At 43.7% G+C, this 12,878-nt stretch overlaps 1 protein-coding gene across 1 annotated transcript in view; it reads left to right on the top strand.

The window, feature by feature from the left end:
* Nucleotides 1-12,878, top strand: part of UMODL1 (uromodulin like 1) — a 45,240-nt gene that overhangs the window by 13,566 nt on the left and 18,796 nt on the right. The window contains 5 exon segments of the mRNA XM_088159359.1: nt 494-606; nt 3,086-3,305; nt 6,699-6,836; nt 7,547-8,209; nt 11,551-11,663. Coding sequence (XP_088015485.1) covers nt 494-606; nt 3,086-3,305; nt 6,699-6,836; nt 7,547-8,209; nt 11,551-11,663 — 1,247 coding nt within the window.

The following is a 12,878-nucleotide window of genomic DNA, read 5'->3' as shown; positions in this document are numbered from 1 at the left end:
TGGCTCCTGTGCTCTGTACAATATCTGTCAGGGCTCACCACACACACATGCACAGCTTTTTGCTGTATTTTCAGTTTAAGAATATATTTACTATTCCCTCAACCAAGATCAGGAAAATAAAGGAATAAAAACTGTGACTGCTGGGCCAGAGATGAACCCACAGACAATCCAACCCTGGGTGTAACTTCAAGGCAGGAGTTATGTAGGGCCAGGCCTAGGTATGTGTAAACCCACACATAAAGTATGTGTACACCCAGTTCTCATGCAGTTGCAATTAGGCACCAAAATATATCTTTAGACCTGATATAAGTGCATTTTCTCAATGTATCAGAAGCTTGTAAGAGCCTATTTGCTTTATTTTTTTTTATTTAATACCAGTCTCTCTCAATCTTTTCCTACTTTCTTCCATCACCTGAGATTTTGGTCCAGGTACATCAGTTTTAACTGAATCTTTTCCTACTTTGTCAGTGTGTTTTAATGTTGTGTCCTACAGAGGCCAAGATATTTGATGTTACTATGAGGATTCTCAACTACAACTTCACTGATGATTTCCATAATTCCAGCAGCTCAGCATATGAGGAATTTTCAAGACTGTTGCTTACAGAGGTAAAATGATTCTATTTCTGGCTAATTTATATATATTTTTTTCAATGTAAAATTTATTTAATCTAATAGAGGATTTTAGGCGTGGATGAAATATTCCTTCAAAATCAGCATACTATTTCCTGTGACCTTTCTTTATAATAACAACAAAATTCAACTGCCTAGACAGATCAAGTCCTTGGCCTTGTTAGCAATGAAGCCAGTGAGAATTTTCCCCTACAGAAGAGTGAAGGAATTAAAAATGCAGGCATGCAACAGGGGCTCCTTCCCTTGGATCTTTAATTTGGCAATAAACTCACAGTAAATTAACTTGAGGCTTTTAAATGGATTATTGAAATGGCGTTCCTGGCATTCATTTCAGCACAGTCTGCTCAATAAATGTCTTACTCCTCTCAAAGCTCTTTCTTCTTTCAGGAAAAGTAGCTGGATCAGGCTTTCTTCTTCAGCCCCATTCCTTGCCTGCACACGTGGCCACTGTTCACAGTCAGGTGAAATCAGCCAGAAACAAAACTTGAGTCACAAAGTCTGGTGCCAGCTCTCAGCTTCCAAAAAAAAAGGGGGAGGTTTCAGGTGGAGCAATCTCCTGCAGCTTTGCTGCACAGAACAGGGCCCATAGAGAGGAATTGGGATCTTCAAAACAAGGCTTCCCCAAAACAAAGGGTGACTCATAATCATGTGTGAATTTAAATGCAAGAGAAACCCCCAAAACTATAATGGAGCAATAGTTCAAGGGCAGCAGAGAAGAGGAATTTGCCCAACAGAAATTGCTAGCTGAACGTCCTCACATGGTTTTATCTCGCACAGTTGCAAATTGTTCACTTTTGTTGCGTAGGAAGATTTTTTGAGTGAATCTTCTCTGAGATTGATGCAGACCTGATTGGCTTCATCGGGTTGGGAAGAAAAAGGAGCATTGCCCATCTTGCTTCTGCTTCCTTCGGTGTTTGTGAACACAACATCCCCCTCTCATTTCTTCTCTCCTCATTTTCTTGCCTCTCTACCCTGATGTGAGCTTAGACCAGCTAAACAGTTTGTAGGAATCTTTTCGAGCAAGCTCTGTCTGAATGGGAACAAAGCTGTGCTGATTTATGGCCCTGCCATTCGTGCTCAAAGGCAGCTTTGAGGTGGATGCAGGAGCAAAAGGCTCAAGCAAGGAGCTAGACATGTAAGGTAGAACTGCCAGCTCCTGCACAGCTCAAATACTGACAGCAGTGTGCCAGCTTCAACGTTCAGAGTAATGCCATTTGTTCAGCTGAAGTCACTGCTCACTGGTTTGGTAATGAACCATGATGTAGTTGTGATACTGCCTTGAAGCTTGGCTGTCTCAAACACGTTTTTTGAAGCTATCCACCCCCATTTTTCTTGTCTCTCATCCTGAGCTTTCTTTGTTATTTGACTCAGCTGCAGGCTGAACTTGAACTGGCGAGTTTCAAATGCTCCCTGGGAATTAAAACCATGCCCACACTTATAAATGAAACAAAATGCATAGGTGACATACAGAGATAACATCAAGGGTCTGCTGCATGCACTTACCAGGACAGTTCAGCTCTGCTGCAAGCAAACAGGGCCAGGAGCAATTCTGGTCCCTTGAGCCAAAATTTGGAACTTGGTTTGTAAGACCCATGGTCAGATGGATACAGTTTTCAAAGGTATCATAGAATTACATAATCACAGAATGGTTTGGGTGGAAGAGGCCTTGAATATCATCCCATTCCAAACCCCTGCCATGGGCAGGGACACCTTCCACCAGACCAACTTGCTCAGAGCCATGTCCAACCTGGCCTTGGACACTTCCAGGGATGGGGCATTCACAGCTTGTCTGGGCAACCTGTGCCAGGGCTTCACCACCCTCACAGTAAAGAAGTTTTTTCTAATATCTAATCTAACCCTACTTTCTGTCAGTTTGAAGTTATTCTCCCTTGTCCTGTCCGTCCAGGCCCTTGTAAATAGTCTTGCCTCATCTTTCCAGTAAGTTCCCTTCAGGTACTAGAATTTCACAATTAAGTCTTCCCAGAGCCTTCTGCTTTCCAGGCTGAATAATCCCAATTCTCTCAGCCTTTCCTGACAGCAGAGCTGCTCTGATCTTGCCTCCTCTGGACTGGCTCCAGCAGCTCCACAACCTTTCTGTGCTGGGCCCCAGGGCTGGAGGCAGCTCTGCAGGTGGGGTCTCACCTGAAGGGGCAGAATTCCCCCCTCTCCTGTTGCCCAAACTGATTTTGGTGAAGCCCAGCACACAGAGAGTTTCTGGGTCCTAGTGCACACAGCCAGGGTGTGTCCAGCCTCTCATCCACCAGCACCCCCAAGTCCTCAGCAGGGCTGCACCAAAGATACTCACATTACTTTGTGCCACAATAATCTCTGAAAAATAAGATTTCTGAAACACTTTGGAACTTTTCTTTTTACAACATCTTCTATGTTGTGTTTATATATTTAAAGAGGTACCTGTTGGCTCCCTAATTGTCAATGCTTCTCTCCCTTTGCTCAGCTTGAAAATTCATTTCCACCCAACATTTCTGCCTTGTACAAATCTGGGAAGCTGAAAGTGCAGATTGAATCCCTGGCAGCAGGAAGCATCATTGTGAGGCTCAGAATCACTGTGCAGGATCCCGAGTTTCCAGTGGATGCCTCCACATTTGCCCCAGTGCTTTCCCACCTGCACAATGGCTCTGTGCTTGTGGTGGATCAGCAAAACACTGCAGTAGAAGGTAATTTTTGTTATTATTTTTTCAAAGAAAGCAGTGTTTGTGTTTTGATCACCTGCATTATCAACAATATTCTTCACAAAATAGGGAAACAAAGACATGGTTTGTTGAAGAGAAACCATGATGTGAGAATTCTTCCAGGGGTTTTACCCATAAGCCCAGAAGGGTCAGACAAAGGAGCACTGGCTGTCCCCAGGTACCTGCAGGCACTGCTTCTCCTCACTGTGTTTAACCCAAGTGGAGCCCTTGGTTTCCCTATTCATTTTCCTCCCACTCTTCTCTGTCCCCAGCTGGAAGTTTGCCATGTCTTTCTTGAGCTGAATGGCAGACAGGATTACTGTGGAATATCTGTAGCCTTTAGATACACAGACTCTCTAGATAGTTTTGTGCTCCAAGACTAGGGGACTCTATTTGGGCCAAGGTTTAAGAAATCTAACATCTTCTCTCTAGAAACTCAGCCAGAGGATTTCTCAAATGTCCTTATTGTGAATAGGACTCAAGAAACACCCATGGAATTGATGTTAAAGCAGGCCTTTGTTTGATCTTCAGTAATCACCAATTTTATCTTCAAAGGACTGAGTTCTGTCCTCAGGTTTCCCAGCTGGCAGAGACAGCAGAGTTCATAAAGTTGCCAAAGTCAACAGAATGGGTTATTCTTCTCTCTTGGGGTATTGAGCCTTTCTGAGCAGGAAAAACTCCATTTGGAGTTGCAGAGCATATGGAGGTTAAGGAGAACAGGACAGGAAAAATACAGGAGACAAATATCACAGTGGCAGCTGAGACTGAATTGCAAGATGCTGATGTGTGCCAAAATACTTTGTAAATGTTATTGATCCTGGGACTAAAAGGCTGAGGAAGAAGAAGGCAATAGCTCTGGACTGTCACTCTAGCTGCAGAAAACCATGTGTCTTCCACTAGCACCACATTTATCCAGAGGCACAACACCCCACTCCTCCTTAGGGGCTGAGAAAAGGGGTTTATTTCTCAGCTCTACCCAAAGAAGAGTTTCTTCAACATGAGTTTCCTAAGTGGAAAATAAGGAGTGAAACATGTGAAGGAAGGATTTGTATAATGGGATATTTTACTTCCTGACTCCAGAGAGCCCCAGGACATGACTTTTGACAATAAGCCCACCCAGGTCCTGTCCCCTGGATCCTCCCTGCAGGCTGGCCACCACCAGGCTTTGTCCTTGGTTTAGTGACAGTCCATTCAACTGTGAAAAGCAGGGATGACAAGTCAGAAGGGACAGCACATCTGAAGGGAGTGGACCAGATCTCTTTGAAGATCCATAAATTATTGAGTTTATTGCTGTGATGAATAGAGACAATAAAATCTGTTATGTAGGGCATGAGAAGAGAAGAGAAGAGAAGAGAAGAGAAGAGAAGAGAAGAGAAGAGAAGAGAAGAGAAGAGAAGAGAAGAGAAGAGAAGAGAAGAAGAGAAGGATGTGTGCTGAGTCAGGCCCAAGATGCTTCTAGCACAATGTCACTGCCACAGTACCAGCCAGGAGCCAATTCCTGGAGAAGGCATCACCTTCCACTAATAATCTCTTAGCCAACAACTGTATTCAGCTCCAGGACTCCCTGAATCCAGAGGGATTTCTTAGGGTTTGTTTATCCCCTGTGAATCTCCCCCATCAAATCAGATAACCCTTTAGCATCTGCAACATCATTTGGCAAGGAATTTCAGATTTTGACTCTTTGCATGTACCCCTCACAGGTGTATAATAGGTAATCAGAATGAACACAAAGGTGGCTTTTTAATAATTTTTGGACTAGGACTGTTGATTGAGACGTGTGTAGGGAAGTGCCAAATATGAAGGGCCAGACAGGTGCCAAGAGTGCAGAAAGAGAGCTCAGAGCAGACTTTGGCTGAGATGTGATGGTTTAGAGGAAAAAAGTGCAGTGTGTGTGTGTATGTGCATAAGTGATGCACCAGCCAGTGACAGTGTTTTGACATGATGCATGATTGAATGTGACCATCAGAGGTGAAGGAATTTGCTTAAAAAGCCATGCTAAGTGAGGAGAAAGGAAACCTTCAGAGACAATGGAGGCAGCGAATGTAAGTGATTTGGCAATTAGCATCTCTCAGATGGTGTTGGAAGCCACCAAGGGTCACAATTATTTCATAGCTCAGTTAGGAATTAACAAGATTTCATCTCTGGTGTTCAGTCAATCCTGGACATTTCTGCATTCCCTCTAAGTGGCTTAGGCTGGAACATAATAGGCTGGCCACAGGCACATGAAACTGTCTAATGGAGACTATCATGGATACAGCGATTACCCAATGACAAAAAAAGTAAAAAGAATTGAAATATTAGCTAGAAGGAAGGAAAAGCAAGCAGAAAGATGAGTGCATATATGTATGGGGCATTCTTTTGTTTCAGAGAAATAATCACCATCATTAATCTGCAGGTTTGCAGAACAAGCATTTAGGTTAATTTGTTATTCAAAACAATTTTCCAGCCTCTGATCAGAATTATTTGTCACAGGACACAGTTTTCAGCCTCATTTGCTGCTCTCCCTCTCTCAGGGCCCTGAGGCAGCAAAGGTAAGTGCATGAGGCAGTCACACAGGGAGGGCTCACCTGGGATTCACTGGAATTATTCCTGTCCAAAGGGCTGTCTAACTCAGCCCTTGCAGATTTGCTGGAACAGGGTGTGAATGGCAACACAAGACTCCAGATACAAATGCCTCAAAAGAGAAGACACTCAGCAATAAAATAGGTCTATAACTGCATGAAAAGGTGTCTCTAACTGATTCAGAGCAGCTGAAATCAGACAGAAGGAAAACCCTTAGAGCCTCTTCATGCATTGATGAATCAGGATGTCTTTTCTGACACTACCAGAAAGAGGGTCACAGTTTTACAGCATTACTTTTAAGGAGAAAAACTGTATAAAAAGAGATTTTGCCCTTAGCACTTCCTCTGTTAAGAACAGAATAGTGCTTCTCCTGGGAGTTAATAGCATTTACTTTTTATTTGAAGTAGAAGATTATTTGGATTAAGTCTCCATTTAATGCTGTATCTACTGGTAGCTATTGGTAACAGATCTATTAATTTCCTGATATATCTGGAGGTGCTATACACAGAACTTGGTATAGTGAGTGATTTTGATATAATTGTAGTACAAACTTACAGCAGTTTTTCACTTTAAATGTGTTTACCTCTAAAAACAATTATTGAAAAAGTCTTTACTCAGAGAAAATACTTTTCAGAGTAGAAGAACAAGAGAATAACAAAACAGTGTTCTGCATCACTCAGAACTTGGCTGACAGGTAAATGGTGAAAAAGTAAGACCACATAAGTAAATTTAAAAAGGACTACTTAATGATTACTTCTATCTTAATGCAGCCACCAGGGAGGCTCTCTGACCCTTGTTCTTGTTTTGGTCCTACAGACTGGGATGAATGTGCTTCCCAAGCTGAAAATGACTGCTCTGTGTTTGCAGAGTGTATCAATTTGATGGGCTCCTACATGTGCAGGTGCAAGACAACCATGGATACCAATCCATCTCGACCTGGAAGAAACTGTGAGGGTGAGAAAAAGGCTAGCATGTAGTTTGTTTTATGTTTTTATTTTTGTCATGAAACATTGGAATAAGTTGTGAGGTTTTACATCTGTTACATCTGCTTTTGTAGCATCTGTTCGTATAATTGCACCTTTGCAGTCTGTGGCTGAAGGGGCAAATATGACCTGTCTCTAGATATATATATATATATATATATATATATATATATATATATAATGTATAAACATATATACATCTATAATTTATATTAATATATTACATAAAATATTACTATTATTCATCGATTATATAAGTTATTATTTATAAATTATATAAATACATACATATATATAATATATTATACAAGCATATATAAATATATATTTATAAAAAATAAATATATTCAGGTGAAATGTCTTTGAGATCCTTGATTAACCTGATAACTGCAAGGAGTACTTTTCCCTCTTTTGCTATGTCTTTGGCTAATTTCCTCCCACCGAATTGATCAACAGCCTTGCCAACCAGAGCAGGAGACTCAGGAAACAAATCTGCTTCTTTGTGTTGGCACAAACCAGATCCGACCCCATAAAAATCACGTGTTGTGCTCCACGTTCATGAACTTTTTTGTGATGCTGTTGTGGGTGGTTGAGTGGCCTCGCTGCCATTTTCAGGCCAGGCCCTGGTGCCTCCTCATGCAGTTTCAGGCCCCGTTTCAGGGTGTGTTTGCTGTATTGCAGGTGAGGTTGCGGATCCTCTCACTGAAACCATGGCTCCTGAAATAAGAATCAGCACAGACTTTGCTCTGGAAGAAGGAAGGCCTGCAGGCCCTGCTGCCACTGCCACCACCCAGGCCATGGCCGCTGCAGGCCCCAGGCCAAGCCCTGTCACACTGCTCCCTGCTGCGCTTGCCCTGGGTGACGAACAAGCATCTCACAGTCCCACCAGTGCTCCTCCGACCCCCTGGGAAAAAGATCTGGCCCCACAGATGGGTTTCAGCAGGAACAGCAGCCCCATGGCCATGGGGGTCACTCCCAGCAGGGCACTGGCCATGGGCACAGAGGCCACAAGTCCATGGCAGCAAAGCTCGGCGGCCAAGGCTGCTCTCCCAAATGCACCCCTGGGCACAGCCAGGCAAGAGCAGCTCAGCTCAGCTTGGCTGTTCCCAAATCAAACAGCCCCAGCTGCCACCAGGACTCACACAGCTGCTGCTGTGCCCCAAGCCAGCTCTCGAGGTGGCCCTGACACAGCTGTGCTGGCCACAGGGAAGGCTGACATTCCTGCCACTCTGGGAGCAGATGGAGAGGTGGGAAGGGACAGCAACTCTTGGTTTGAGGGACACGCTGGAGCCTTGGGGTCACCAGCTCTGCCAGGCACCTCTGCAGCCCCCAGCCTGGACCACGGTGAGTACCCATCCCATGGGATCTGCACATGTGGGAATTCACCTGGGAGAGAGGCAAAGCCTTACTCAGAGTTTGGAAAAAGGCATCTAAAACTATTTTTTTGTGGAGAGCTAGGCTGAAAGGATAGTGCAGGAGGCAATCTTCCCCAATGGCATCTGTATCTGCCCAGTGAGTTTGGGGGATATAAAAGAGTGGCTTAGCTGCCTGCTAGTTACAGGCTCTTGCAGCTTGAGCTTGAGATTCAGAGTCTGCTGGCTGTGCTGTTGTGCAAGGGACAGATAAGGTAAGAAGATGTGTGAGGGACAGTCAGGGTGAGGTGGCTGGGAAAGGGACAGCTTGAGTTTAGCCAGTCTGGCAGAATGAAAGAAAGCATCAGTACTGTGTGAAGCTGTCTATAAGAAAAGGAGTCAGAGTTACCTGAGAGAGGTCTATGAAAGAAGGAGTGAGAGTGAAAGAAGTTAAGTAAGAGAAGAAGCTTTCCATGTAAAGGATTTCCAATGTAAAGCTTTCCAAATAAAGGATTGGTGGGAATGCCAGCCATGTCCATCTCAACATAACTGCAACATTTTTTCAATGCCAGAATGATTTTCCTGGTGCCTGCACTTTTTTTCTACATCAATAATATTTTCTGCGGCAATTGGCACTTTCTCTTTGCTAAATCAGCTTGTGAAAGCGATTCTTCTTCCTGGCAATTTAGCAGTTGCTTTTATTGATGTTACATTTCTTCAGCTCCAGGAGGAGGAAGCACATAAAAGAGTGCACTGAGTGTGGCTCACGGCAACATTTGCTTTTTGTCTTTTTGCCACACATCCTGGTTTTTCCTGCAGCCTCTGGCACAAGGACAGGGCGGCAGCAGCTGTCTGTGGAGTTAATTTAGGGAGGAAAAGGGCCTGCCTTCCCATTCCTCTCAGCAGAGCATGATTAGTCAGAGTCCTCCACAAATCCCCTGTGAGGCAGGAGCTGCCTGGAAACCTGGGAGACACTGCTTCAGGGGCTGTAATTGAGAGCAACAAGGCTGGCAAAGATTTAATCTGTTTGTGTTTGGGCAGATGTGTTGCAGCTAATTAGGGGATTTTTCTGTTGATTGGAGCTGAATCTTATTTCAGAGAGTCAGATTGGTCTTAAAATTACAGTTTTGTTTGGGATAGGAATGCTGCTGTCTCTGCCCATCACTAAATGTTTTGGTTTTTTTTCTGTAGTGTGCCACTATTCAGTTTGGCTATTTCAGTTTTGCCTCTGCTTGTCTTTATTCTGTCTCTCATGCCTTCCACATCTCTCTGATCCCAAGTCACACTTCCCTCTGCTCTTTTATCTCCCCCTCTCCTGTGATCTCATGTTCCTGGTGGTCTCCACTCACCCAACCCCACTTTTGTTGCTCCTTCATTCCTTTCTCTCTGGAAAATGCCTTTTTCGGTCATGTAAGGCTAATTCTGCTGCTTCTTCTGCCTCTCTTGTCCCCCCAGCTCTGCTCACCACATGTCCCTTCCTGCCTGGTTTGGGCAGCTGTACCAATGCCCTGTTCAACTGCTGTCTTCTCTCCTCCTAAAAAAGATGTTTTTTTGGTTTTTTGTTTGTTTGTTTGTTTGTTTTGTTGTTGTTGTTTTGTTTTTATGAAAACCGATATTTTTTTTCTTTTCCAAGTATAAAATTAGCTGATTTTAACTGACAGAAAGCCCCATAAAGGCTGCTCCCAGCTGGAAAAAAACTGAAGAATTCTAGACAAAAATTTTATTTATAAAAACTTGTTTTATATTCTTGATGAATCAAATATTCCAGCAAGTGCTTTTGCTTGGAAAGAAGCTTGTGAAGGGCTTATGCCTAAGGAATGAGAGCAAGAGCCTCCAGAGTGGCATCTCACTAGCCCAGGGCAAGAAATTCAAAGGGCAGAAGCCCATGTTTGGTGAAGTTTCATACAGCTCCTCCTTGTGGCATCCTCTCTGACCTGGAGGCTCAACCTCAGCCAACTCCTCATAGTCTGGCTTTTTAAATAGCAGGGGGCTTTTTTATTATTATTTGAGAATTGTTCAGAAGTTTTTCCCTTCTCACCTGAGCCAACTGAATGTGTTTTATCCCCTAAATACCGGTGTTCACATGACAGGACAAGCCATGGCAAAAAGCCATCAAAAAATCCTTTGATCTGACTGTCAGTGGTGAGGATTCCTTTGGGATCAGAATTATGCTGGGATAAAGGAACCCTCCTCCAATGGTCTGCTTCAAGCAGGCATTTCTCCTTTCCCGTGTAAAGCTTTACCTGATTACTATTTCTTTTCCTTCAGTGTCTGTCTTAGTTCAAGTGATTATTTTCCCAACTTGGATGTAAAGTGGTACACAGAGTTTATAATTCCTTCTGTTTCAAAGAAAGAAGCTAAAATGGCAGATTAAAACTGAATTTAGGCATCTGATGGTCTCAGAGCTGGAACCTGGTGCCTGATAACCTGTGGAGGTGCAGTCTGGGGTGTGCAGAGAGGAAAGCAGGTTTCTACACCAGAAAGTAAAGACTGGTAATTTGATTTAGAATTTTAAGTGGAATCCTTAGCCAGATGATGAAGTTCTTGAAGTTTTTAGTGAAGACTATCCTGTATTTATATAACCCATTGAAACATTATGTTTTGCTGTGCTGGGAGTGATGGTTTGTTAGGAGCTGGGGGAAGAGCAAAGGCAATTTGCTGGCAATGGTCCCAGCATTGGATAATTGCAATCATCACTTAAATGGATGCCAGGGGCACAAGCCATGCCTTGAGAAGCCCATTCTCTCATCTCTGATCACTTCAGTGTCTGTATAACAATGCCAAACCCAGAGATACAGGGAAACACAGAGAAATCAGGAAATAAACTCAAATGTTTGAGTCTGCCTTAATGTCATTCAGCAGATGTGAGCTAAGGGGGAAGTGTACACCCTGCTGGGATTCATCTCATGCCACCACAGCTGTCCGAAGTGTAGATGTGTAAGCTCAGACAGCTGCCCAGCCTTCCTCTGAGGCTGCAGGGAGGATTTGGTGCTGCAATGGTTTCTCTTTGGAGGGACTGGTGGGACAACCAGCTGAGCCTGGGAGAGCAATTCCAGTGCCTGAATAGAGCAATATTCCAGACATCCCCCAGCATCCAAGGCAGAGCTGGCAGATATGAGACCTACAGGCCTTTCCTGAGAATCATCTGGGGCTCAGACAGGGCAGACTAAGATGCTGGATGACTTATTTTTAGACTTTTGGGGTTTGGGCTACACTTCAGAGGGCTGGCCTTCTGCTGCTATGAGTTGATTAGTGTGGTCATGAATGCTGGACATTGTGACATACCTGTCCATAAAACACATGTAGAAATTGTCTTTTTTTCTTACCTTGCAGCCTTCAAGAATGTTAGTGGCACAGTTTGGATAACAAACATGGAGTACTCCCCAGGCTTTAGCAATACAAGCAGTGAGGAATATCAAACCGTTGCACAGTTCTTTGTTGATGAAGTAAGTGGTGAAGAAAGACATGACCTGTTACCTGTCTCAATAACACCCTGTGTATGGTCCTTTTCCCCCCAAAACCTGTGTAACTCATGTGCATCCCTTGACATACCTGTAAGCTTTGGCTTCCCAACTGCATAAGGCTGCAGGATAAGTGTGTAGCTGTGTTTTACGGGATCATTCTAGAGGATTTTGGGATTCTCTAGTACCTCCATGTCCTTTCCTTATCATATCTGGTTATACTGAATTATTGATCTCCTCCAGGGGTGTGGTGGAAAGTTAATGGAAGTAGCAAAGTGCTCTGATACCCTTGTCCTGAACAGCACTATCCTAATTAGCTGTATGATTATTATCCTTTGCAGCAGTATCTCAAGGCTGACAGTTCTTGTAATCATCTTGGATTTTGCGGCCCCATATCTGGAAAGGGAGTGGTTTCTTGAAAAGTCACCTCTGCCCTCACTTCTAATTAGAGTGCAGGATATCAAAGCACAACATGATACCTGCTGTGCCTTTAACCCTCTCAGGATTCTTGGGCATTGCCTTTGACAGTATCTAATATTGCAATGAACTTGTTAGAAGTTTGTTCATTGTGGTGCTCCCTCAAACACACCCATGCCTGGAAAACCACTGGTTATACTGGGCTGCTTTATTGCCTCACTTATCTCCCCTTCACTGTCTGTTTTCAGAGGCCTTGATAAGTGTGGTTATAAATCCATCACTGGCAATTTGATGGATTTTCAAGTCCTGTGGGGGTCTCCCAAGACTTACTGGGGACAGAGTCATGATGTGCCACTGGAACACATCTGGCAGAGGCCAGGCCAGCCTGGGGTCACAGACAGCTGCAGGGAGGGAAGGGGGTGATCCATTTATCCTTTTTGGACACCAAATCAGTTTCCCACTGTCACGACTGGTTTGCACCTTTCTGGGTGTGTTAGCAGAGCACAGCTTTCCTTGGAGCTGTTTTGGCCCTGAGCTGTCACATCAGAAAAACTGTGACAAAATGAGAGTGATGTGATTAGCAAAGTGAAAAGGGAGCAATTCTCCACTGACCTCTCTCTCATTCAGCACCATGCTCTGCCCGAGGCTATTTCAGAACAGCACAGTATTGAAATGGACTGAAATTAATGCATTTTCTTCATTCAGTCAGATACCTTAGCCCAGAAAATCATGGGTGCTAATATATTTAGGAAAAATTATAAAATGGTTGCATAAAGGAATAAA

This window comes from Sturnus vulgaris, chromosome 2 (assembly GCF_052056855.1).
Source record: "Sturnus vulgaris isolate bStuVul1 chromosome 2, bStuVul1.hap1, whole genome shotgun sequence".
Classification (NCBI taxonomy): Eukaryota; Metazoa; Chordata; class Aves; order Passeriformes; family Sturnidae; genus Sturnus; species Sturnus vulgaris.
Note: the sequence above shows the minus strand (reverse complement) of the source record. Positions and strands in the feature narration are given on the sequence as shown.